Source organism: Salvelinus namaycush, chromosome 4 (assembly GCF_016432855.1).
Source record: "Salvelinus namaycush isolate Seneca chromosome 4, SaNama_1.0, whole genome shotgun sequence".
Lineage (NCBI taxonomy): Eukaryota > Metazoa > Chordata > Actinopteri > Salmoniformes > Salmonidae > Salvelinus > Salvelinus namaycush.
Window position 1 is genome coordinate 67,480,538 of NC_052310.1, and position 27,827 is coordinate 67,508,364.

The 27,827-nt window shown below is 43.7% G+C and overlaps 1 protein-coding gene across 1 annotated transcript in view; it reads right to left on the reverse strand.

Moving 5' to 3' along the window:
- Positions 1-27,827, reverse strand: part of LOC120045975 (brain-specific angiogenesis inhibitor 1-associated protein 2-like) — a 132,839-nt gene that overhangs the window by 102,173 nt on the left and 2,839 nt on the right. The window contains exon 2 of the mRNA XM_038990894.1: positions 26,260-26,346. Coding sequence (XP_038846822.1) covers positions 26,260-26,346 — 87 coding nt within the window. The remainder of the gene's footprint in view (positions 1-26,259; positions 26,347-27,827) is intronic.

A 27,827-nucleotide genomic window follows, 5' to 3' on the forward strand; every position in this document is an offset into this window, starting at 1 on the left:
TGTTTGGCTATTGTGGTAAGCTAATATAATTCTACATTGTGTTTTCGCTGTAAAACACTTAAAAAATCGGAAATATTGGCTGGATTCACAAGATGTTTATCTTTCATTTGCTGTACACCATGTATTTTTCATAAATGTTTTATGATGAGTATTTATGTATTTCACGTTGCTCTCTGTAATTATTCTGGCTGCTTCGGTGCTATTTGTGATGGTAGCTGCAATGTAAAACTATGATTTATACCTCAAATATGCACATTTTTCGAACAAAACATAAATGCATTGTATAACATGTTATAAGACTGTCATTTGATGAAGTTGTTTCTTGGTTAGTGACTAATTATATCTCTATTTTGTCGGTTTTGTGAAAGCTACCTATGCGGTGGAAACATGGTGAAAATATGCGGTTGTGTGTTTGGAAATGATGGCTGGATTCACAAGATGTTTATCTTTCATTTGCTGTATTGGACTTGTGATTTCATGAAAATAATATTATATGATATCCCTGTCCCGTTAGGCTAGGCTATGCTAGTCAGCTTTTTTGATGAGGAGGATCCCGGATCCGGGATGGATATTAAGTAAAGGTTTTAACCGACTTTCTCTGTTGATTTCTCTATTGCTAGTTACAGTGTTGCATTAAGTGTGCTTTCTTCTCCCTCTCTCTCTCTCCATTTTTGTTTTCCTCCCTGAGTTTCTTCATGCTCTTTTATTTTTCTTCCACTGGAAATTACTGAGATTGTCCGCCAGTTGTGTGTGTGGGCGTGTGAGTGTGTGTGTCCGGCAGCTGTGTGTGTGGGCGTGTGAGTGTGTGTGTGTGTGTCCGCCAGCTGAGCAGCAGCAGTGGCATTTTGATTTCTCTCCACTTATCTCCTTTAGCAGCAATTTTGACAGACAAGGGAAGGGGAAATGATATATGCAAAATCCACTGATAAATATCAAACCTCACAAAAAGACACTCTCTCCTGACTTTGTCCCTCTGACCCGATTGGAATGAGATTATCTCCAGTATCCTCCTTTTCAATCTATTTCTGTCTATCCTATATATTTCCCCCTATTGTTTTCTTACTGTCTACATCAAGTGTCACTCAAAAATTCCCCTTTCCTATCTCTGTATCTAACGAAGAAGCATATTTCAAATTTCTTCTAAACTCAGCAAAAAAAGAAATGTCCCCTTTTCAGGACCCTGTCTTTGAAAGATAATTCGTAAAAATCAAAATAACTTCACAGATCTTCATTGTAAAGAGTTTTAACACTGTTTCCCATGCTTGTTCAATGAACCATTAACTTCTTGCGAATATAGGGGGTGCTGTTTCGACTTAGCATAAATTGGTCTCCAGATTAAACTGCCTAGTACTCAATTCTTGCTCGTACAATATGCATAGTATTATTATTATTGGATAGAAAACACTCTCTAGTTTCTATAACCGTTGGAATTATGTCTCTGAGTGGAACAGAACTCATTCTACAGCACTTTTCCTGCCAGGGAGTGAGATTTCAGAAATCTTGGTCCCTGTTCCCAGTTCAGTTTTTAAGTCCCTGTGAATCCTATGGGGCTACAAACACTGCCTACGCCTTCCTCTAGATGTCAGTAAGTGGTGACAATTTGAATGGAGTCGATTGCGCAATCAGGGACTTTATAAAAGACAGAAAGGCGGAAGGAACTTTCTTTTCTTCAATGAGCTCGACGCACGATGGACGTCGGACTGGCCTCTTTCCAAGCTTTGGTTTAGCCAGTAATATATCGCCGGTCATGTTTTTACTCGTTATAGGTGTTAAAAACATCATAAGGTAGTTAATTTAAACCGTTTTATAGCAATTTATATCCGTTTAGTGCGATTTTCTGGCATTTCTTTGTGACACACTTCCAAGAGCTGGGCACTTTTCTAGTACATGCCGAACGTTAGTGGCCATTTCGACGGGACAAGAGGACATCTTTCGACCAAAAGACGATTAGACCGGAGAAAGGATACATTGCCCAAGATTCTGATGGAAGATCAGCTCATAGTAAGAACTATTTATGATGATAAATCGTTGTTCTGTAGAAAAATGTTAAACGCATATTCCGCCATTTTCTTTGGGTAGCTTCGCTTTGGCGCACCCGGTATTGCACAGTAAGGATAATTTAAAAAATGTAATTCAGCGATTGCATTAAGAACTAATTTGTCTTTCAATAGCTGTCCAGCCTGTATTTTTTAGTCAAGTTTATGAATATTTATTCATTAGACTAGATCACTGTCCAATATGGCGCCCGACATTTTCAGGCCAGTTTTGCTACTATTCTCATTGTATAACCACGTTTTTTTGTGGCTAAATATGCACATTTTCGAACAAACTCTATATGTATGTTGTAATATGATGTTACAGGAGTGTCATCGGAAGAATTCTGAGAAGGTTAGTGAAAAAATTAATACATTTTGGTGGTGATAATGCTATCGCTCTTTTTGCCTTGAATCAATGCTCGGGTAACGTTTGCACATGTGGTATGCTAATATAACGATTTATTGTGTTTTCGCTGTAAAACACTTAGAAAATCTGAAATATTGTCTGAATTCACAAGATCTGTGTCTTTCCATTGCTGTGAGCTGTGTATTTTTAAGAAATGTTTTATGATTAGTAATTAGGTAATACACGTTGCTCTCTGTATTTATTCTAGTCGAGTTGTGATGGTGGGTGCAATTGTAAACTATGATTTCTACCTGAAATATGCACATTTTTCTAACAAAACAAAACCTATCCTATACAATAAATATGTTATCAGACTGTCATCTGATGAGGTTTTTTCTTGGTTAGTGGCTATCAATATCTTTATTTGGCCGAATTGGTGATAGCTACTGGTGGAGAGAAAAAATGGTGGACTAAGAAAAATGGTGTCTTTTGCTAACGTGGTTAGCTAATAGATTTACATATTGTGTCTTCCCTGTAAAACATTTTAAAAATCAGAAATGATTGCTGGATTCACAAGAAGTGGATCTTTCATCTGGTATCTTGGACTTGTGATTGAATGATATTTAGATGCTAGTATTTACTTGTGACGCTATGCTAGCTATGCTATTCAGCTTTTTTACTGGTGGGGGGGTGGGGGGTGCTCCCGGATCCGGGTTTCTGAATCGGTAGAAGTTAACAATTAATGAACATGCACCTGTGGAACGGTCGTTAAGACACTAACAGCTTACAGACGGTAGGCAAATTAAGGTCACAGTTATGAAAACGTAGGACACTAAAGAGGCCTTTCTACTGACTCTGAAAAACACCAAAAGAAAGATGCCCAGGGTCCCTGCTCATCTGCGTGAACGTGCCTTAGGCATGCTGCAAGGAGGCATGAGGACTGCAGATGTGGCCAGGGCAATAAATTGCAATGTCCGTACTGTGAGACGCCTAAGACAGTGCTACAGGGAGACAGAATGGACAGCTGATCGTCCTCGCAGTGGCAGACCACGTGTAATAACACCTGCACAGGATCGGCACATCCGAACATCACACCTGAGGGACTGGTACAGGATGGCAACAACAACTTCCCGAGTTACACCAGGAACGCACAATCCCTCCATCAGTGCTCAGACTGTCCGCAATAGGCTGAGAGAGGCTGGACTGAGGGCTTGTAGGGCAGGTACTCACCAGACATCACCGGCAACAACGTCGCCTATGGGCACAAACCCACCGTCACTGGACCAGACAGGACTGGCAAAAAGTGCTCTTCACTGACGAGACGCGGTTTTGTCTCACCAGGGGTGATGGTCGGACTCGCGTTTATCATCAAAGGAATGAGCGCTACACCGAGGCCTGTACTCTGGAGCGGGATTGATTTGGAGATGGAGGGTCAGTCATGGTCTGGGGCGGTGTGTCACAGCAATATGGGACTGTGTTTGTTGTCATTGCAGGCAATCTCAACGCTGTGCGTTACAGGGACGCCATCCTCCTCCCTCAAGTGGTACCCTTCCTGCAGGCTCATCCTGACATGACCATCCAGCATGACAATGCCACCAGCCATACTGCTCATTCTGTGTGTGATTTCCTGCAAGACAGGAATGTCAGTGTTCTGCCATGGCCAGCGAAGAGCCCAGATCTCAATCCCATTGAGCAAGTCTGGGACTTGTTGGATCGGAGGGTGAGGGCTAGGGCCATTCCCCCTAGAAATGTCCGGGAACTTGCAGGTGCCTTGGTGGAAGAGTGGGGTAACATCTCACAGCAGAACTGGCAAATCTGGTGCAATCCATGGGGAGGAGATGCACTGCAGTACTTAATGCAGCTGGTGGCCACACCAGATACTGACTGTTACTTTTGAATTTGACCCACTCTTGTGTTCAGGGACACATTATTCCATTTATGTTAGTCACATGTCTGTGTAACTTGTTCAGTTTATGTCTCAGTTGTTGAATCTTGTTATGTTCATACACATATTTACACGTTAAGTTTGCTAAAAATAAACGCAGTTGACAGTGAAAGGGAGTTTATGTGCAGCCGTGTGGTAGGCTAGCTGCATAACAAGATCTCACAGATTTACCAATTTGCCTTCAAATTCTGACATTCATTCAGTAGTATGCTTGGGGTCATTGTCCATTTGGAAGACCCATTCGCGACCAAGTTTTAACTTCCTGACTGATGTCTTGAGATGTTGCTTCAATATATCCACATACGTTTCTCTCCTAATGATGCCATCTAGTTTGTGAAGTGCACCAGTCCCTCCTGCAGCAAAACACCCCCACAACATGATGCTGCCACCCCCGTACTTCACGGTTGGGATGGTGTTCTTCGGCTTGCAAGCCTCCCCCTTTTTCCTCCAAACATAACGACGGTCATTTTGGCCAAACAGTTCTATTTTTGTTTCATCAGACCAGAGGACATTTCTCCAAAAAGTACGATCTTTGTCCCCATGTGCAGTTGCAAACCGTAGTCTGGCTTTTTTATGGCGATTTTGGAGCAGTGGCTTCTTCCTTGCTGAGTGGCCTTTCGGGTTATGTCGATATAGGTCTTGTTTTATAGATACTTTTGTACCTGTTTCCTCCAGCATCTTCACAAGGTCCTTTGATGTTGTTCTGGGAGTGATTTGCACTTTTTGCACCAAAGTACGTTCATCTCTAGGAGACAGAACGCGTCTCCTTCCTGAGTGGTATGACGGCTGCGTGGTCCCATGGTGTTTATACTTGCGTACTATTGTTTGTACAGATGAACGTGCTTCCTTCAGGCATTTGGAAATTGCTCCCAAGGATGAACCAGACTTGTGGAGGTTTCTGAGCTCTTGGCTGATTTCGTTTGATTTTCCTATGATGTCAAGCCAAAGAGGCACTGAGTTTGAAGGTAGGCCTTGAAATACATCCACAGGTACACCTACAATTGACTCCAATGATGTCAATTAGCCTATCAGAAGCTTCTAAAGCCATGACATAATTTTCTGGAATTTTCCAAGCTCTTTAAAGGCACAGTCAACTTAGTGTATGTAAACTTCTGCCCCACTGGAATTATGATACAGTGAATTAATTATAAGTGAAATAATCTGTCTGTAAACAATTGTTGGAAAAATGACTTGTGTCATGCACAAAGTAGATGTCCTAATCGACTTGGAAAAACTATAGTTTGTTAAAAAGAAATTTGTTGAGTGGTTGAAAAACTAGTTTTAATGACTCCAACCTAAGTGTATGTAAACTTCCGACTTCAACTGTATGTGTGTGTGTGTGTGTTATAGACATCACACTGCGTTCTTAGCGAGTATCGTTTCCTCGTGATTCAGCTTACACCGAGGCTCGAACCCATGCAACACCTCTACCTTGCTAGAACACCCGACCGCCCTCCTTGACAAGGTACCAACCGTTTGAGCTACCGTTTCAGATCTAATTTGATATCTCCATCGGCAACAATTCAGGCCAGCTGTGGATTGATACGTTCTTAACTCCGTTACACGTGGAGGAAATCATTAATAACAGAGGATATTGAGAATCTCATTCAAGGGATACTGTTTATACTTGATACTGTTTATGTTCTGTTCTGTTGTATTCCCTCACATACTCTACCCACACTATATACTAGATTAACCAATTCTGACCTTACTATAGTATAATGACAAATATATCAGCAATATAAATTGCATCAGAGTGACAAGTATGATGACTGATGCCCTGTTATGGGCATAGACGCTAACCGGTAGTAGCAGTGCATATTTAGACTGCGGAAGCCAGAGATGCCATTTTCAGCAGCGTGACATGATCAACAAGCCATTTTTGGGCTGCCTGCGCGTTGTTCCGGCCTATTTGGGTTCTCCTCTCCACCTTCTCTCTTCCAGCTCCCTTTTACAGAATCTTTCCCATAAAGGACCCATTTGATCTATTTATAGTTTTCTGTGTGCGGCGGCAGTGTTCTCTTAGGGCTCCCTGCTTGCCTGTCTGCCTGCCTGCGTACGCTCCCACATCATTGCGTGGGCGCCCAGATTGAGAGAGAGAGGGATGGAGGGGGGCAGACTGACTCTCACCTCTGCTGGAGTGGAACAATCACTGAACATCCATTATTTCCTCCTTCTCAAAGAGATGGATGAAAAGTGAAAATTCCTCCACTTGAATAACTTGAAATGAAAACACTATGACTAGAATTACTTTTTAACTTCTATTTGTAGCCCAACAATGGCTCACAGAATAAAAGGTGTCTTCACACGTGTGAATGGATCTTCTATGAGTCAGTGGTGGTGTATTGGTTTGGAATAGGGTTAGTAACAATGGAAGAATGATTTAGGAATGAATAATAGGGTCAAAACAGTGAAATTAATTGTGAATCTCATAGCCCCCACTCAAAAAAAGTGTGTGTGTGTGTGTGTGTGTGTGTGTGTGTGTGTGTGTGTGTGTGTGTGTGTGTGTGTGTGTGTGTGTGTGTGTGTGTGTGTGTGTGTGTGTGTGTGTGTGTGTGTGTGTGTGTGTGTGTGTGTGTGTGACCACCAGTCTCGTTTCCAGTGTGTGGGAGGAGAGGAGGCCTAGCTTGACTGTACCATTATCTGCAATGTGTGGCTATTGTCTCTGGAAGCACACAGCATCATCAACAGCCAAGGAAAACAGCTGCATCACACCATGTACTATGCTCCGGATGAAAGTCACGTTTAAATATCACATAGTTATTTTGTTTCTCTTTGTTGTCCTTTTTCTTTTAGTACAGGAACACTGTTATGACAAAGTTTCCCTCAATATTCCCCACAGCCTGTAATACAGCAGGAAGAAGCGTCTCCGTATTCAAGCCAAAGGCACATGCTAGTAGTATGTTCACTATGTTCAACATAGATCCAAATCAAACATGTACTGTTTTATGAGGAAGTGTTCCTTATTAGTGTGCACTTGGGCTCTGTCTTTGCAGGTAATCACACATATGAGGAAGGACACACACACACCAAAGGGGGTTAACAATTCCGACAAGAAGGATATCCTGCTTTCACTGGAACAGGCCCAGATCCACGCCTTTTGCGTGAAGAAATGATGCTGGAAAAGGGGCCGCAGATCGGGCAGCCTTCTGAGAATCCGGAGGCCAGCGAGTAAACTCCCACTGCCATCCGTTCTTCTTGCTAACGTGCAATCATTGGAAAATAAAATTGATGACCTACGATTAAGATTATCCTACCAACGGGACATTAAAAACTGTAACATCTTATGTTGTTTCACCGAGACGTGGCTGAAAGAAGATACGGACAATATAGTGCTAGCGAGATTTTCCATGCACCGGCAGAACAGAGACGCTACCTCTGGTAAGACGAGGGGTGGGGGTGTTTGTCTATTTGTCAATAACAGCTGGTGAGCGATATCTAATATTAAAGAAGTCTCGAGGTATTGCTCGCCTGAGGTAGAGTACCTTATGATAAGCTGTAGACCCTTGCTGTCTCTGCCTGGCCGGTTTCCCTCTCTCCACTGGGATTCTCTGCCTCTAACCCTATTACAGGGGCTGAGTTACTGGCTTACTGGTGCTCTTTCATGCCGTCCCTAGGAGGGGTGCGTCACTTGAGTGGGTTGAGTTACTGACAAGATCTTCCTGTCTGGGTTGGCGCCCCCCCTTGGTTTGTGCTGTGGTGGAGATCTTTGTGGGCTATACTCGGCCTTGTCTCAGGATTGTAAGTTGGTGGTTGAAGATATCCCTCTAGTGGTGCAGGGGCTGTGCTTTGGCAAAGTGGGTGGGGTTATATCCTTCCTGTTTGGCCCTGTCCGGGGGTATCATCGGATGGGGCCACAGTGTCTCCTGACCCCTCCTGTCTCAGCCTCCAGTATTTATGCTGCAGTAGTTTATGTGTCGGGGGGCTAGGGTCAGTTGGTTATATCTGGAGTACTTCTCCTGTCTTATCCGGTGTCCTGTGTGAATTTAAGTATGCTCTCTCTAATTCTCTCCTTCTCTCTTTCTTTCTCTCTCTCGGAGGACCTGAGCCCTAGGACCATGTGTCAGGACTACCGGGCATGATGACTCCTTGCTGTCCCCAGTCCACCTGGCCTTGCTGCTGTTCCAGTTTCAACTGTTCTGCCTGCGGCTATGGAACCCTGACCTGTCCACCGGACGTGCTACCTGTCCCAGACCTGCTGTTTTCAACTCTCTAGAGACCGCAGGAGCGGTAGAGATACTCTTAATGATCGGCTATGAAAAGCCAACTGACATTTACTCCTGAGGTGCTGACTTGCTACACCCTCGATAACTACTGTGATTATTATTATTTGACCATGCTGGTCATTTATGAACATTTGAACATCTTGGCCATGTTCTGTTATATTCTCCACCTGGCACAGCCAGAAGAGGACTGGCCACCCCTCATAGCCTGGTTCCTCTCTAGGTTTCTTCCTAGGTTTTGGCCTTTCTAGGGAGTTTTTCCTAGCCACCGTGCTTCTACACCTGCATTGCTTGCTGTTTGGGGTTTTAGGCTGGGTACAGCACTTCGAGATATTAGCTGATGTACGAAGGGCTATATAAAATAAACTTGATTTGATTTGAACCACCCTATCTACCAAGAGAGTTCTCATCTTTCTTATTCGTAGCCGTCTATTTACCACCACAGAATGAAGCTGGCACTAGGACCGCTCTTAACAAATTCTATAAGGCCAATAGCCAAGAAGAAAATACTCACCCAGAAGCAGCGCTCCTAGTGGCCGGGAACTTTAACGCAGGCAAACTTAAATCAGTTTTACCAAATTTTTACCAGCATATCACATGTGCAACCAGGGGGGAAAAAATCCTAGACCACCTTTACTTCACACACAGAGATGCATACAAAGCTCTCCCCCGCCCCTCCATTTGGCAAATCTGACCATAATTCTATCCTTCTGATTCCTGCTCACAAGCAAAAACTAAAACAGGAAGTACCAGTGACTCGCTCAATACAGAAGTGGTCAGATGACGCGGATGCTACACTACAGGAATGTTTTGCAAGCACAGACTGGAATATTTTCCGGGATTCATCCAATGGCACTGAGGAGTACACCACCTCAGTCATCAGCTTCATCAATCAGTGCATCGATGATGTCATCCCCACAGTGACTATATGTACATATCCCAACCAGAAACCATGGATTACAGGCAACATCCGCATCGAGCTAAAGGCTAGAGCTGCCGCTTTCAAGGAGCGGGAGACTAAACCGGACGCTTATAAGAAATCCCGCTATGCCCTCAGATGAACCATCAAACAAGCAAAGTGTCAATACAGGATTAAGATTGAATCCTACTACACCGGCTATGACGCTCGTCGGATGTGGCAGGGCTTGAAAACTATTTACGGACTACAAAGGGAAACCCAGACACGAGCTGCCCAGTGAAGCGAGCCTACCAGACGAGCTAAACGCCGTTTATGCTCAAATCGAGGAAAGCAACACTGAAGCATGCATAAGGGGAGCACCAGCTGTTCTGGATGACTGTGTGATCACGGTCTCGGTAGCCGATGTGAACAAAACCTATAAACAAGTCAACGTTCACAAAGCCGCTGGGCCAGACGGATTACCAGGACGTGTACTCAAAGCATGTGCGGACCAACTGTCAAGTGTCTTCACTGACATTTTCAACCTCTCCCTGACCGAGTCTGTAATACCTACATGTTTCAAGCAGACCACCACAGCCCCTGTGCCCAAGGAAGCAAAGGTAACCTGCCTAAATGATTACCGCCCCGTAGCACTCACGTCGGTAGCCATGAAGTGCTTTGAAAGGCTGGACATGGCTCACATCAACAGCATCCTCCCGGACACCCTAGACCCACTCCAATTCGCATACCGCCCCAACAGATCCACAGATGACGCAATCTCAAATCAAACTTCACACTGCCCTTTCTCACCTGGACAAAAGGAACACCTATGTGAGAATGCTGTTCATTGCCTACAGCTCAGCGTTCAACACCATAGTGCCCACGAAGGTCATCACTAAGCTAAGGACTCTGGGTCTAAACACCTCCCTCTGCAACTGGATCCTGGACTTCCTGACGGGCTGCCCCCCAGATGGTAAGACTAGGCAACAACACATCTGCCACGCTGATCCTTAACACTGGGGCGCCTCAGGGGTGTGTACTTAGTCCCCTTATGTATTCCCTGTTCACCCACGACTGCGTGGCCAAACACGACTCTAACACCATCATTAAGTTTGCTGACGACACAACAGTGGTAGGCCTGATCACCGATAACGATGAGGCGGCCTATAGGGAGGAGGTCAGAGAACTGGCTGTCTGGTGCCAGGACAACAACCTCTCTCTCAATGTGAACAAGACAAAGAAGCTGATTGTGGACTACAGGAAAAGGCGGGCAGAACAGGCCCCCATTAACATCGACGGGACTGTAGTGGAGCGGGTTGAGAGTTACTAGTTCCTTGGTGTCCACATCACCAACGAACTATCATGGTCCAAACATACCAAGACAGTCGTGAAGAGGGCACGACCAAACCTTTTGCCCCTCAGGAGATTTGGCATGATTTGGCATGGGTCCCCAGAAATTCAAACGGTTTTACAGCTGCACCATCGAGAGCATCCTGCCTGGTTGCATCACCGCCTTGAATGGCAACTGCTCGGCATCTGACCGTAAGGTGCTACAGAGGGTAGTGCGAACGGCTCATTACATCACTGGGGCCAAGCTTCCTGCCATCCAGGACCTATATAATAGGCGGTGTCAGAGGATAGCCCATGAAATTGTCAGAGACTCCAGTCACCCAAGTTATAGACTGTTATCTCTGCTACTGCACGGCAAACGGTACCGGAGTGCCAAGTCTAGGAACAAAAGGCTCCTCAACAGCTTCGACCCCCAAGCCATAAGACTGCTGAACAATTCATAAAATCGCCACCGGACAATTTACATTGCCCCCCCTTCCCTATTGTACACTGCAGCTACTCACTGTTTGTTTGTTATCTATGCATAGTCACTTCGCCCCCACCTACAGTTGAAGTCGGAAGTTTACATACACCTTAGCCAAATACATTTAAACTAAATTTTTCATTGAATCCTTGTAAAAATTCCCTGTCTTGGGTCAATTAGGATCACCACTTTATTTTAAGAATGTGAAATGTCAGAGAGATAGCAGAGAGAATGATTTATTTCAGCTTTTATTTCTTTCATTACATCCACAGTAGGTCAGAAGTTTAAATACACTCAATTAGTATTTGGTAGAATTGCCTTTAAGTTGTTTAACTTGGGTCAAACGTTTCGGGTAGCCTTACACAAGCTTCCCACAATAAGTTGGGTGAATTTTGGCACATTCCTCCTGACAGAGCTGGTATAACTGAGTCAGTAATGTAGGCCTCCTTGCTCGCACACGCTTTTTCCGTTCTGCTCACAAATTTTCTATACGATTGAGGTCAGGGCTTTGTGATGGCCACTCTAATACCTTGACTTTGTTGTCCTTTTGCCAAAATTTGGAAGTATGCTTGGGGTCATTGTCCATTTGGAAGACCCATTTGCGGCCAAGCTTTAACTTCCTGACTGATGTCTTGAGATTTTGCTTCAATATATCTACAAAATTGTTCTCCCTCATGATGCCATCTATTTTGTGAAGTGCACCAGTCCCTCCTGCAGCAAAACCACCCCCACAACATGATACTGCCACACCTGTGCTTCATGGTTGGGATGGTGTTCTTCGGCTTGCAAGCCTCCCCCTTTTTCCTCCAAATATAACGATGGTCATTATGGCCAAACAGTTACATTTTTGTTTCATCAGACGAGAGGACATTTCTCCAAAAAGTATGATCTTTGTCCCCATGTGCAGTTGCAAACCGTAGTCTGTTTTTTTTATGGCGGTTTTTGAGCAGTGGCTTCTTCCTTGCTGAGTGGCCTTTCAGGTTATGTTGATATAGGACTTATAGGATAGGATATAGGATATAGGACTTATTTTATAGATATTTTTGTACCTGTTTCCTCCAGGATCTTCACAAGGTCCTTTGCTGTTGTTCTGGGATTGATTTGCACTTATTACACCAAAGTACGTTAATCTCTAGAAGACAGAACACATCTCCTTCCTGAGCGATATGACAGCTATGTGGTCCCGTGGTGTTTATACTTGCATACTATTTTTTGGACAGGTGAACGTGGTACCAGGCATTTGGAAATTGCTCCCAAGGATGAACGAGACTTCTGGAGGTCTACAATATTTTTTCTGAGGTCTTGGCTGATTTATTTTGATTTTCCCATGATGTCAAGCACAAAGACACTTGGTTTGAAGGTAGGCCTTGAAATAAATCCACAGGTACACATCCAATTGACTCAAATGATGTCAATTAACCTATCAGAAGCTTCTAAAGCCATGACTTCATTTTCTGGAATTTTCCAAGCTGTTAACAGGACAGTCAACTTAGTGTATGTAAACTGACTTCAACTGTACAGATTACCTCAACTAGCCTGTACCCCCACACACTGACTCGGTACCGGTGCCCCCTGTATATAGCCTCGTTATTGTTATTCTTACTGTGTTACTTTTATTATTACTTTTTATCTTAGTCTACTTGGTAAATATTTTCTTAACTCTTCTTGAACCGCTGTTGGTCAAGGATTTGTAAGTAAGAATTTCACGGTAAAGTCTGTCGCATGTGACAAATAAAGTTTGATTTGATTTGATTCTATGTAACACTACAGTATTGTAGCTACTGCATACACCCCTGGGGGGTAATGTTAGTTGATTATTCAGTCCTGTGTGTGCAGTGCAGTTCCATTCCCCTGTCTCTAACACACATTAGAGACGTCTACATTATTTATCCTCACATGACAAAAGTCCTCTAGCGGAGCACGTCACCTTAAAAATACCCTCTCTTTATATAACCTAGAACCAGGAGAACTGTAGGGAACAGGCAATCAGGCCACCCCATTCCCTATATACTACACTACTTTTGACCAGGGCCCATAGGGAATAGGGTGACATTTGGGACGCATCCTGGGAGCTCAGTTTGAGAGCAAAGCCACATAACTTAGATGATGGGATGGGAGAGTGTGATGGGAGAACTTTTTGGAGTGTTTTCATTGGCTGTGATTTCCCCTGGTTAGCTTGGGTTGATATATTATTGATTTGTTGGATTATGACTTCTGGTTTGGTTTATGTAATCTCTCACAGGAAAAGGTAAGGAGGAAGGAAGGAAGGGAAACATCTGGACTGGTCCATTTAGGTAGCTTACTAGGGAACAGCTAAGCACTAGGGAACTAGGGAACAGCTAAGCACTAGGGAACTAGGGAACAGCTAAGCACATCATTTGCTGCTGCATGAATTGCTTTTTTCTCTCCTTAATTACTCCCTGTTTAATGATCACTTACTGCATTGATCAATTATGTATATGTCTAACCCAGAGGTAGTATCTGCTTAAATGATCGTCAATCAATGTACAACGTTAGCAACTACAGCTCTGTTCAGTACTCTACCCATTCACATTGGCTTTATCTCGCTAACTACCCCCTCCTGTTCTTTCCCTCACCACCCCTCCTCCCTTATCCTCCTCCTCCCTTCTCCATCCTCTTTGCGCCTTGTCATCTATGGGTCAAGACTGTGCATGCCTCTCTCTTTAATCCTAATACCATTCACTACTGTTCATTTATTCTGCTTGGATTAATCAGATATTTTACAGTCATTACATTGTAGAGACGACCGTGGGACATGGGTTGCATCACAGCCTGCACTCTATTTCCTATATAGTGCACTATAGGGATGCACACGGAGTCTCTCTCCACTAAATGAAGGCGCATCTCTACTACTCTGTCGACTGCCTGACGCATCCAGCTATTTCTCCCCTCAAGAAACGTAATGATAATAAGGCAATAATTACTTGCCCCCCATTTTACAAATCCTTCCCCTTGTCTCTCTATCCGCATCAGTTATAAACTGGGGGTGAGTACTACCGCATGCAAGATATTGTTTAAAGCCAAGTGACGTAGCACCACCCATCCATCACCCGTTATCCATCCTGCCACGCCTTATCTGCCTGGGCACTCTGGCCACTGGTGGAGACGTGGCGGAGGAGTGTGTGTGTGTCCACACTCTCTCTCTAGGCCAGTCAGCAGAGAGAGAGAGAGAGAGAGAGAGAGAGAGAGAGAGAGAGAGAGAGAGAGAGAGAGAGAGAGAGAGAGAGAGAGAGAGAGAGAGAGAGAGAGAGAGAGAGAGAGAGAGAGAGAGAGAGAGAGAGAGAGAGAGAGAGAGAGAGAGAGAGAGAGAGAGAGAGAGAGAGAGAGAGAGAGAGAGAGAGAGAGAGAGAGAGAGAGAGAGAGAGAGAGAGAGAGAGAGAGAGAGAGAGAGAGAGAGAGAGAGAGAGAGAGAGAGAGAAAATAATAATCATGGGGCCTGCGGATAATGAAAGGGAGCAGGCTGTAAAAGCGTTTGCACTTCATGCCACAGCAGAGTACTGCCAGCCATCCCAGCCCGCCCACAGACGGCACAGCTATCAAAGGGGTCCGCGTGCCCACCCAGTCGGCCCGGGAGATCCCAAATGACCCATATAGCTCACTGCCTGCCTGGCCTGGCGTTGCCCCTGGGGCTGACTATACTATCCTGGGTAAACAAATAATGTAATGGGCTGACGTTAGGCAAATTGTGCGAATAATGGCTGTCTTTCTGGTTTTATAATTGTTCGAGACTATTCAATGCCGATGTTCATCCATTAGGCTATTGTATTGCATTTCTGCCTCCCCTCCTCCCTCTGCGTGATATAAACAGTCAGCTGTCAAATATAAAACAAGCCTTCGACCATGTAGTTAACTGGAATCTATACAGCAACTATTTCCATTTATCACTGTGTGGAGATAGAATGGCTGATCATGCAATCACACTGTCACTGCGGGCTAGCCTGACTGGTGAGCAATTGCACTACAAAGAATGAACACATAGAGCATCTCTTGTGATGTTTCTCACATCATACATGCAATTACTGTGACAAATAAATGCATGCTCAGATGTAGTACATACACACGCACGCACTCACTCACACACACAAACACACACACATACTTAGGTTGAGGAAACACTGTTGTCCAGAGACAGAATCAGTCTCCTCTGTTCAGCCCTGCCTGTCACTAGACTGCAGAGAGGGAGGGAGGGATATACTGTGCTGCTGAGTCATGGCTAGGGGCTAGGTTTGCAAAAACAACCAAAGGACCTCATATAATACAAATCACACACACACTTTAGGACAGACAGTAGATAAGGGACCATAGAGAGTACAGTATCAATATGGACATGGATCAACCCTTTTTCTCCCCAATTCTGTGATATCTAATTGGTAGATACAGTCTTGTCCCATCGCTGCAACTCCCGTACGGACTCGGGAGAGGCGAAGGTCGAGAGCCATTCGTCCTCCGAATCACGACTCCGCCAAGCTGCACTGCTTCTTGACACACTGCTCGCTTAACCCGCAAGCGACTCGCACCAATGTGTCAGAGGAAACACCATACAGCTAGCGACCGAAAGTCAGCATGCATGCGCCCGGCTGTCACAAGGAGTCGCTAGAGCGCGGTGGGACAAGGACATCCCAGCCGGCCAAACCCTCCCCTAACCCGGACGACGCTGGGCCAATTGTGCGCTGCCTCATGGATCTCCCGGTTGCGGCCGGCTGCGACACAGTCCAGGATTGAACCCAGATCTGTATTGACGCCTCTAGCACTGTGATGCCGCTGTGTAGACCGCTGTGCCATTCGGGATTCAATCAACACCTCTTTAATATGGAGATGGTTCAACACCTCTTTAGTATGGAGATGGATCAACACCTGTTTAATATAGAGATGGTTCAACACCTGTTTAGTATGGAGATGGATTAACACCTGTTTAATATAGAGATGGTTCAACACCTGTTTAGTATGGAGATGGATTAACACCTGTTTAATATAGAGATGGTTCAACACCTGTTTAGTATGGAGATGGATTAACACATGTTTAATATAGACATGGTTCAACACCTGTTTAGTATGGAGATGGATTAACACCTGTTTAATATAGAGATGGTTCAACACCTGTTTAGTATGGAGATGGATTAACACCTGTTTAATATAGAGATGGTTCAACACCTGTTTAGTATGGAGATGGATTAACACCTGTTTAATATAGATATGGTTCAACACCTGTTTAGTATGGAGATGGATTAACACCTGTTTAATATAGAGATGGTTCAACACCTGTTTAGTATGGAGATGGATTAACACCTGTTTAATATAGATATGGTTCAACACCTGTTTAGTATGGAGATGGATTAACACCTGTTTAGTATGGAGACGGATTAACACCTGTTTAATATAGAGATGGTTCAACACCTGTTTAATATAGAGATGGTTCAACACTTGTTTAATATGGAGACGGTTCAACACCTGTTTAGTATGGAGATGGATTAACACCTGTTTAGTATGGAGATGGATTAACACCTCTTTAGTATGGAGATGGATCAACACCTGTTTAATATAGAGACCTGTTTAGTATGGAGATGGTTCAACACCTGCTTAATATGGAGATGGATTAACACCTGTTACGCACCTGGAACAGAGCCCCCGATTTCAGATTTTTCAGTTCCTGACAGGAAGTTTGCTGCAAAATGAGTTCTGTTTTACACACAGATATAATTCAAATGGTTTTAGAAACTAGAGAGTGTTTTCTATCCAATAGTAATAATAATATGCATATTGTACGAGCAAGAATTGAGTACGAGGCAGTTTAATTTGGGAACAAATTTTTACAAAGTGGAAATGGCACCCCCCTATTGAGAAAAGGTTTTAACACCTGTTTAATATAGAGATGGTTCAACACTTGTTTAATATAGAGATGGTTCAACACCTGTTTAGTATGGAGATGGATTAACACCTGTTTAATATAGAGATGGTTCAACACTTGTTTAATATGGAGATGGTTCAACACCTGTTTAGTATGGAGATGGTTCAACACCTGTTTAGTATAGAGATGGTTCAACACCTGTTTAGTATGGAGATGGATTAACACCTGTTTAGTATGGAGATGGTTCAACACCTGTTTAATATAGAGATGGATTAACACCTGTTTAGTATAGAGATGGTTCAACACCTGTTTAATATGGAGATGGTTCAACACCTGTTTAATATAGAGATGGTTCAACACCGGTTTAATATGGAGATGGATTAACACCTGTTTAATATAGAGATGGTTCAACACCTGTTTAGTATGGAGATGGATTAACACCTGTTTAATATGGAGATGGTTCAACACCTGTTTAGTATGGAGATGGATTAACACCTGTTTAATATAGAGATGGTTCAACACCGGTTTAATATGGAGATGGATTAACACCTGTTTAATATGGAGATGGATTAACACCTGTTTAATATAGAGATGGATTAACACCTGTTTAATATAGAGATGGATTAACACCTGTTTAGTATGGAGATGGTTCAACACCTGTTTAGTATGGAGATGGATTAACACCTGTTTTTAATATGGAGATGGACAGTTTAACTTCTAGTTCCTCCCAAACCCGGATCCGGGAGAACCCCCATCAGTAAAAAAGCTGACTAGCATAGCCTAGCATAGCGTCACAAGTAAATACTAGCATCTAAATATCATTAAATCACAAGTCCAAGACACCAGATGAAAGATACACATCTTGTGAATCCAGCCATCATTTCTGATTTTTAAAATGTTTTACAGGGAAGACACAATATGTAAATCTATTAGCTAACCACGTTAGCAAAAGACACCACTTTTTTTACTCCACCAGTTTTTTACTCCATCAGTAGCTATCACAAATTCGACCAAATAAAGATATAAATAGCCACTAACCAAGAAACAACTTCATCAGATGACAGTCTGATAACATATTTATTGTATAGCATATGTTTTGTTAGAAAAATGTGCATATTTCAGGTATAAATCATAGTTTACCATTGCAGCCACCATCACAACTCTCACCAAAGCGACTAGAATAACTACAGAGAGCAACGTGTATTACCTAATTACTCATCATAAAACATTTCTTAAAAATACACAGCGTACAGCAATTGAAAGACACAGATCTTGTGAATCCAGACAATATTTCAGATTTTCTAAGTGTTTTACAGCGAAAACACAATATAGCGTTATATTAGCATACCACAATAGCAAACATCACAACAGCATTGATTCAAGCCAAACATAGCGATTACGTATAAACCACCAAAAGATATTAATTTTTTCACTAACCTTCTCAGAATTCTTCAGATGACAGTCCTATAACATCATATTACACAATGCATATAGAGTTTGTTCGAAAATGTGCATATTTAGCGGCACAAATCGTGGTTATACAATGAGAAAAGTAGCCAAGCTGCAAAGAAAATGTCAGGAGAAATCTTGGGAAAGGCACCTATTCTAATCGAAAACTATTCATAAACTTGACTAAAAAATACAAGTTGGACAGCAAATGAAAGATAAATTAGTTCTTAATGCAATCGCTGGGTTAGATTTTTAAAATTAACAGCATAAAGACTGCTTACTATTAGCTGAGCTTCCATCAGAATCTTGGGCAAGGTGTCCTTTCTCCAGAACAATCGTCTTTGGGTTGAAAGATGTCCTCTTGTCCGGTCGAAATAGCCGCTAATGTTAGCCACCAACTGGAGAGGTGTCCAACTCGTGAAAGCGCATGACAAAGAAATCCCAGAAAATCGCAATAAACTGCTATAAACTGCTATAAGTCGGTTTAAATTAACTACCTTATGATGTCTTTAACACCTATAACGAATAAAAACATGACCGGAGATATAGAACTACTAAAACGAAAGCGTTTGCAGGACGCCATTGTGATGTCTTCTTGCGCCAGGCGCACCGTTGAAAAGGACGGTACTTCCGTTCCACGGTCTTATATAAGGTCCCAGATTGCACAATCCACTCCATTCAAATTCTCCCCGCTTACTGACATCTAGAGGAAGACGTATGCAGTGCATGTAGCCCGATGGCTTACATGGGGACTTATAAACTGACCTCAGAACAGGGACCTCGATTTCTGAAATCTCACTCCCTGACAGGAAATGTGCTACAGAATGAGTTCTGTTTCACTCAGAGAAATAATTCAAACGGTTTTAGAAACTAGAGAGTGTTTTCTATCCAATAGTAATAATAATATGCATATTGTACGAGCAGGAATTGAGTACGAGGCAGTTTAATTTGAGAACGATATTTTACAAAGTTGAAACAGCACCCCCTATATTGACAAGAGGTTTTAAGATGAGGGCACTGGGATGTAACAGTAATAGTATCATCAGCAGCAATAGAGCCTCATCTACCCTAGCATACTGTACTCTGTAACATCCTCCCCTAGCATATTGAAATCCTAATCTGAACGGTCACTGCACAGATAATGTCATCAGTATTGACTGAGAGAGGCAGAGTGGGGGGATGAAAAGATGAAACCTTCAGAAGAAATGTGAAGGCCAAAATAAAAGACTCTTCTTCTACCATGAATAATGAATGAGGCAGCTTTTCTTTCTATCCTCCTCTCCAACCTCTGATCTCAGACATCCCTCCTTTCCGCTTTCCTCTCTTCTCATCATCCCTCCCTCCTTTCTCCACTTCCATCCACTATCCAAATTCCCCTCAGACTTAGGAAAAGTCAGAGGAGGGAGCAAGAGACTCGGCTACACAGTGCTCAGACTCAGTAGGCGGGACTTAAACACAAGCCAATCATTTCTTCTAGATGTCGTTGGTAGAGAGACAACCTGCTGCTGTTTCCCCGTTCAACACCTTAGCTCCAATTGGAACTTTTCCCTCCCACCATCACCACTACCGCCTATATCCCACCCCCAGTCACATTCCTTCATTCATCCCTCTTTCGCCACCATGTCTTGGTTAGCCTGACATGAACAGAAACAGACCAGGAAAACCCAAACCGTTCCACACACACAGGTTGTGTTAGTTCTCACTGTGAGGACAGACATAAGTCGTCACCCCTAAAACAGTGTCTTTACACTCCTATTAATGAACATAATCAATAAGGATGTTGTGAAAGAAAAGAAAATCTGCTGATAATATGTGTGTCGGGTTAATCAATATTAAATAAAAGAGTAAGATACGTTTCAGAATTATTTTGAATATTTATCTTCTCTGGGGTCTAAGGCAAAAATAAAACTGCAAAACTGCAAAACAGCATAATTCATAAGATGCTGAGTTTGAGGGAAAACAAGCGCTAAACAAAATAAGCTTTTCCATATCAAATATAAGAGTCTAAGGGGATGTGATTGCCTCAGTATGTCAGTGGAAAATATTGGAAACATCAGAGTACTGTAAGCTCCCCTTTCCCATAGTGCAGTAATAACTGACTGTAAGAAACAACAACAACAAACATAACATGCTTGTGTGTGTGTATGTGTGAGTGAGTGAGTGAGTGAGTGAGTGAGTGAGTGAGTGAGTGAATGAGTGAGTGAGTGAGTGAGTGAATGAGTGAGTGAGTGTGTTTAGTGAGTGAGTGTGTGTGTGTTTATGTGTGAGTGAGTGAGTGAGTGTGTGTGTTTATGTGTGAGTGAGTGAGTGAGTGAGTGAGTGAGTGTGTTTAGTGAGTGAGTGTGTGTGTGTTTATGTGTGAGTGAGTGAGTGAGTGTGTGTGTTTATGTGTGAGTGAGTGAGTGAGTGAGTGAGTGAGTGAGTGAGTGAGTGAGTGAGTGAGTGAGTGAGTGAGTGAGTGAGTGAGTGAGGGTGTGTGTTTATGTGTGAGTGAGTGAGTGAGTGAGTGAGTGAGTGAGTGAGTGAGTGAGTGAGGGAGTGAGTGAGTGAGTGTGTGTGTGTTTATGTGTTTAGTGAGTGAGTGTGTGTGTGTGTGTGTTTATGTGTGAGTGAGTGAGTGAGTGTGTGTGTTTATGAGTGAGTGAGTGAGTGAGTGAGTGAGTGAGTGAGTGAGTGAGTGAGTGAGTGTGTGTGTGTGTGTGTGTGTGTGTGTGTGTGTGTGTGTGTGTGTGTGTGTGTGTGTGTTTATGTGTGAGTGAGTGAGTGCTTCAGCTACTTCTGCTCATCATTTGTCCTTTTCCCATTCACACCCCTTGCCATCTATCCCCTGTACAGCAGGTCTTTCTGCAACCCCCCTCCAGCCCAATATATATCTTCCAAGATGGCATAGCAGTGGGGATGTCTGTTTTGATGGTCTTGTCCCATCCCTTGTATATATCGTTTTTCTTCGTATATATTTGTATTACTTTTTTAATCTCTTTTTCCATCTATGGACTGAACATACTCTCCTGCAACCCGCCTAACCCAATGTGGTATGGATCTGCTATTTTTACACTTTTGAACCGGAACCGCCTTCTGAAGCTAGCCAGCTAACTAGCTACTAGCTAGTAGCTAGGCCCTTCTCCCGGCTAGCCAAAGAATTCCATCAGATAATTCCTGGGCTTCAATACCTCTTCTGCCAATTGGCCTGGACCCTTTGCTGTGGCCGCACCTGGCTTAAATGGTGCCTCTAGAGACAAAACCTCTCTCATCGTCACTCAATGCCTAGGCTTACCTCCACTGTACTCACATCCTACCATACCCTTGTCTGTATATTATGCCTTGAATCTTTTCTTCCGCGCCCAGAAACCTGCTACTTTTACTCTCTGTTCCGAATGCACAAGACGACCAGTTCTTTTAGCCTTTAGCCGTACTCTTATCCTACTCCTCCTTTGTTCCTCTGGTGATGTAGAGGTTAACCCAGGCCCTGCAGCCCCCAGCATCACTCCCACTCCCCAGGCGCATTAATTTGTTGACTTCTGTAACTGTAAAAGCATTGGTTTCATGCATGTTAACATTAGAAGCCACCTCCCTAAGTTTGTTTTATTCACTGCTTTAGCACACTCCGCCAACCCGGATGTCCTAGCCGTGTCTGAATCCTGGCCACCAAAAATCCTGAAATTCCCATCCCTAACTATAACATATTCCGACAAGATAGAACTGCCAAAGGGGGCTGAGTTGCAATCTACTGCAGAGATAGCATCCAGAGTTCTGTCAAACTATCCAGTCTGTGCCCAAACAATTCAAACTTCTACTTTTTATAATCCACCTTTCCAGAAACAAGTCTCTCACCATTGGCGCTTGTTACAGACCCCCCTCGGCCCCCAGCTGTGCCCTGGACACCATATGTGAATTGATGGCTCCCCATCTATCTTCAGAGCTCATACTGTTAGGTGACCTTAACTGGGACATGCTTAACTTCTCTGGGATAGGGGGCAGCATTTTCACTTTTGGATGAATAGCGTGCCCATAGTAAACTGCCTCCTACTCAGTCCCAGATGCTAATATATGCATATTATTATTAGTATTCGATAGAAAACACTCTGAAGTTTTTAAAACTGTTTGAATCATGTCTGTGACTATAACATAACTTATTTGGCAGGCAAGACCCCGAGGTCAAACCATTCAGATTTTATATTTTTTGAGGTCACTCTCTTTTCAATGGGTTTTCATTGGGAATCCAGATTTCTAAGGGACCTTCCTACAGTTCCTCTGGATGTCAACAGTCTTTAGAAATTGGTTGAGGTTTTTCCTTTGAGAAATGAAGAAGTAGCCATGTTCAGAATGAGGCTCGACTCTAACTGTTTGTTAGAGGCGCGTGACCAGAAAGAATGCTACACATTGTTTTCCTCCGGTATTGAACACAGATCATCCCGTCTTCAATTTTATCGATTATTTACGTAAGAAAATACCTAAAGTTGTATTACAAAAGTAGTTTGAAATGTTCGGACAAAGCTTACAGGTAACTTTTGTAGTCATGTTGAGCGAGTTGGAACCGGTGTTTTTCTGGATCAAACGCGCCAAATAAATGGACATTTTGGATATATATCGACGGAATTAATCGAACAAAAGGACCATTTGTGATGTTTATGGGACATATTGGAGTGACAACAGAAGAAGCTCGTCAAAGGTAAGGCATGAATTATATCTTTATTCTGCGTTTTGTGTCGCGCCGGGAGGGTTGAAATATGATGGTCTGTGATTGTTTGCTGGGGTGCTATCCTCAGATAATAGCATTGTTTGCTTTCGCCGTAAAGCATTTTTGAAATCTGACACGTTGGCTGGATTCACAACAAGTGTAGCTTTCATTTGGTATATTGAATGAGTGATTTCATGAAAGTTTGATTTTTATAGTAATTTATTTGAATTTGGCGCTCTGCATTTTCACTGGATGTTGGCCAGGTGGGACGCTACCGTCTCACATATCTCAGAGAGGTTAACACCCCGGCCATCCTACAATCTAAGCTAGATGCCCTCAATCTCACACAAATCATCAAGGAACCTACCAGGTACAACCCGAAACCTGTAACCATGGGCACCCTCTTAGATATCATCCTGATCAACCTGCACTATAAATACACCTCTGCTGTCTTCAACCAGGATCTCAGCGATCACAGCCTCATTGCCTGCGTGCGTAATGGGTCCACGGTCAAACGACCACCCCTCATCACTATCAAATGCTCCCTAAAACACTTCAGCGAGCAGGCCTTTCTAATCAACATGGCCCGGGTATCCTGGAAGGATATTGACCTCATCCCATCAGTAGAGGATGCCTGGATGCTCTTCAAAAGTGCTTTCCTCTCCATCTTATTTTAGCATGCCCCATTAAAAAAAATTAGAACTAAGAACAGATATAGCCCTTGATTCACCCCAGACTTGACTGCCCTTGACCAGCACAAAAACATCCTGTGGCGTTCTGCATTAGGATTGAATAGCCCCCGCGATATGCAACTTTTCAGGAAAGTCAGGAACCAATATCCTCAGTCAGTTAGGAAAGCCAAGGCTAGCTTTTTCAAGCAGAAATTTGCTTCCTGTAGCAGTAATTCCAAAATGTTTTTGGACACTGTAAAGTACATGGAGAATAAGAGCACCTCCTCCCAGCTGCCCACTGCATTGAGGATTGGAAACACTGTCACCACCAATAAATCTACAATAATCGATCATTTGCATTATTTTCCACGGCTGGCCATGCTTTCCACCTGGCCAACCCCCCACTGGGGTTACAATACCACTGTATTTCTAAAAAATGCCTATTCAACCTCTTTCGTATCGTCTGAGATCCCCAAAGATTGGAAAGCTGCCGCGGTCATCCCCTTCTTCAAAGGGGGAGACACTCTTGACCCAAACTGTTCTAGATCTATATCCATCCTGCCCTGCCTTTCTAAAATCTTCGAAAGCCAAGTTAATAAACAGATCACCGACCATTTCGAATCCCACCGTACCTTCTCCACTAAGCAATCTGGTTTCCAAGCTGGTCATGTCTGGTTTCAGAGCTGGTCATGGGAGCACCTCAGTCACGCTCAAGGTCCTAAACAATATCATAACCGCCATCGATAAAAGACAGTACTGTGCAGCCGTCTTCATCGACCTGGCCAAGACTTTCGACTCTGTTAATCACCGCATTCTTATCGGCAGACTCAATAGCCTTGGCCTCTCAAATGACTGCCTCGCCTGGTTCACCAACTACTTCTCAGATAGAGTTCAGTGTGTCAAATCGGAGGGCCTGTTGTCCGGACCTCTGGCAGTCTCTATGGGGGTGCCACAGGGTTCAATTCTCGGGCCAACTCTTTTCTCTGTATATATCAATGATGTCTCTCTAGCTGCTGATGATTCTCTGATCCACCTCTACGCAGACGACACCATTCTGTATAGATCTGGCCCTTCTTCGGACACTGTGCTAATAAACCTCCAAACGAGCTTCAACGCCATGCAACATTCCTTCCATGGCCTCCAACTACTTTTTTAATGCTAGTAAAACTAAGTGCATGCTCTTCAACCGATTGCTGCCCGCACCCTCCCGCCCGACTAGCATCACTAATCTGGACGGTTCTGACCTAGAATATGTGGACAACTACAAATACCTAGGTGTCTGTTTAGACTGTAAACTCTCCTTCCAGACTCACATTAAGCATCTCCAATCCAAAATTAAATCTATAATCTGCTTCTTATTTTGCAACAAAGCCTTCACTCATGCTGCCAAACATACCCTCGTAAAACTGACTATCCTACCGATCCTTGACTTCGGCGATGTCATTTACAAAATAGCCCCCAACACTCTACTCAGCAAACTGGATGTAGTCTATCACAGTGCCATCCGTTTTATCACCAAAGCCCCATATACTACCAATCACTGCGAGCTGTATACTCTCGTTGGCTGGCCCTCACTACAAATCCATCGCCAAACCCACTGGCTCCAGGTCATCTATATGTCTTTGCTAGGTAAAGCCCAGTCTTATCTCAGCTCACGGGTCAACATAGCAACACCCACCCGTAGCACGTGCTCCAGCAGGTACATTGCACTGGTCAGCCCCAAAGCCAACACTTCCTTTGGCCGCCTTTCCTTCCAGTTCTCTGCTGCCAATGACTGGAACGAATTGCAAAAATCACTGAAGCCGGAGACTTATATCTCCCTCTCTAACTTTAAGCGTCCGCTGTCAGAGCAGCTGACCGATCGCTGTACCTGTGCACAGCCAATCTGTAAATAGCACACCCGACTACCTCATCCCCATATTATTACTTACCCTCTTGCTCTTTTGCACCCCAGTATCTCTACTTGCACATCATCATCTGCACATCTATCACTCCAGTATTAATGCTAAATTGTAATTATTTTCACCTCTAGGGCCTATTTATTGGCTACCTCCCTACTCTTCTACATTTGCACACACTGTAAATAGATTTTTCAATTTTTCTTTTATTTTGTGTTATTGACTGTACGTTTGTTTATGTGTAACTCTGTCATTGTTTTTGTCGCACTGCTTTGCTTTATCTTGGCCAGGTCGCATTTGTAAATGAGAACTTGTTCTCAACTGGCCTACCTGGTTAAATAAAGGTGAAAAAAAATTAAATAATAATAGGGGTGCTACAACCCCCTCCACCCCACTAGGGGTGCTGCAGCCCCCTACAGCCAACACTAGGACTCACCAAGATCCTTAGAGCCTTGACTTTCGCTGGCCATCTCTCCCATCCTCACCAGTGCCTCGAAGTAGCCCTTTGCAGCAAATGTGACACCTGGAAACATGGAAGCATTGGGCGTCAGATCAGGGGCGGAGTGGAAATATTGGACATTAAAGTTGTCATCACCCCAGCGTCCCTCCCCTATAGCTATAGCCCCAGTCAGTTAGGGAAAGGGCTAAAGGCAACTATAGGCTACAATGGAAAGAGCTAATGCTGCTACAGGCGACAATGGAAAGAGCTAATGCTGCTACAGGCGACAATGGAAAGGGATAATGCTACTACAGGCGACAATGGAAAGGGCTAATGCTACTACAGGCGACAATGGAAAGGGCTAATGCTACTACAGGCGACAATGGAAAGGGCTAATGCTACTACAGGCGACAATGGAAAGGGCTAATGCTACTACAGGCGACAATGGAAAGGGCTAATGCTACTACAGGAAACAATGGAAAGGGATAATCCTACTACAGGAGACAATGGAATGGGATAATGCTACTACAGGCGACAATGTAAAGGGCTAATGCGACAATAAAAATGGTGGCTTAAGAGTAAAAGGAAAGGACAGCACTGAAGAAGAGAGACAGGTATAGGAATTATTGCTGGATAGAGCAGATGCTGGATGGAAAGTGGAACTACAGGAAATACAGACTAGAGAAAGTTAGGAAAGACCAGGGAAGGCAATATATACCAGTCTTAACAACTGCAAAACTTTTAAAACATATGACATCCTGCCTAACCTTCAAGGTGATTCATAGGCTACTGCAATACAAATGAAGCCAGTGTGCTCCTTTAGACTGTTACTCATGCAGAGTGACAGAGACACTAACTGAAACATCTTCCAGTGACTCGGGTCTTAGTCCAGGAACAGGGACAAGGAACACAGAGCAGGCACAGAGTGGCTGTCATAATGAGGGGACAGGATGTCCAGTTAGATGGATACATATGTATGCGACTAGCAGACTCCACTCAGAGTGTATTAACTTTGACTGATACGGCCTCCTGAGTGGCGCAGTGGTCTAAGGCACTGCATCGGAGTGCTAGAGGCGTCACTACAGATATGGGTTCGATCCGCAGTGCTAGAGGCGTCACTACAGATCTGGGTTCAATCCTGGGCTGTGTCGCAGCCGGCCGTGACCGGGAGACCCATGAGGCGCCGCACAATTGGCCCAGCGTCGTCCGTGTTAGGGGAGGGTTTGGCTGGCTGGAATTAGCTTGTACCATTGCGCACTAGCGATTCCTTGTGGTGGGCCGGGCACATGCACGCTGACTTTGGTCGCTAGCTGTACGATGTTTCCTCCGACACATTGGTGCGGGTGGCTTCCGGGTGAAGCGAGCAGTGTGTCAAGAAGCAGTGTGGCTTTGTGGGGTCGTGTTTCGGAGGACACGTGGCTCACGACCTTCACCCCCCCGAGGCCGTACGGGAGTTGCAGTGATGTAGCAAAACTGTAATTTCCAACTGGGGAGAAAAAGGGGTATATAAAAATAAAAAAATAAGTAAAATAAAAAAATCGTAGGAAGAAATAAAAAATCGAACA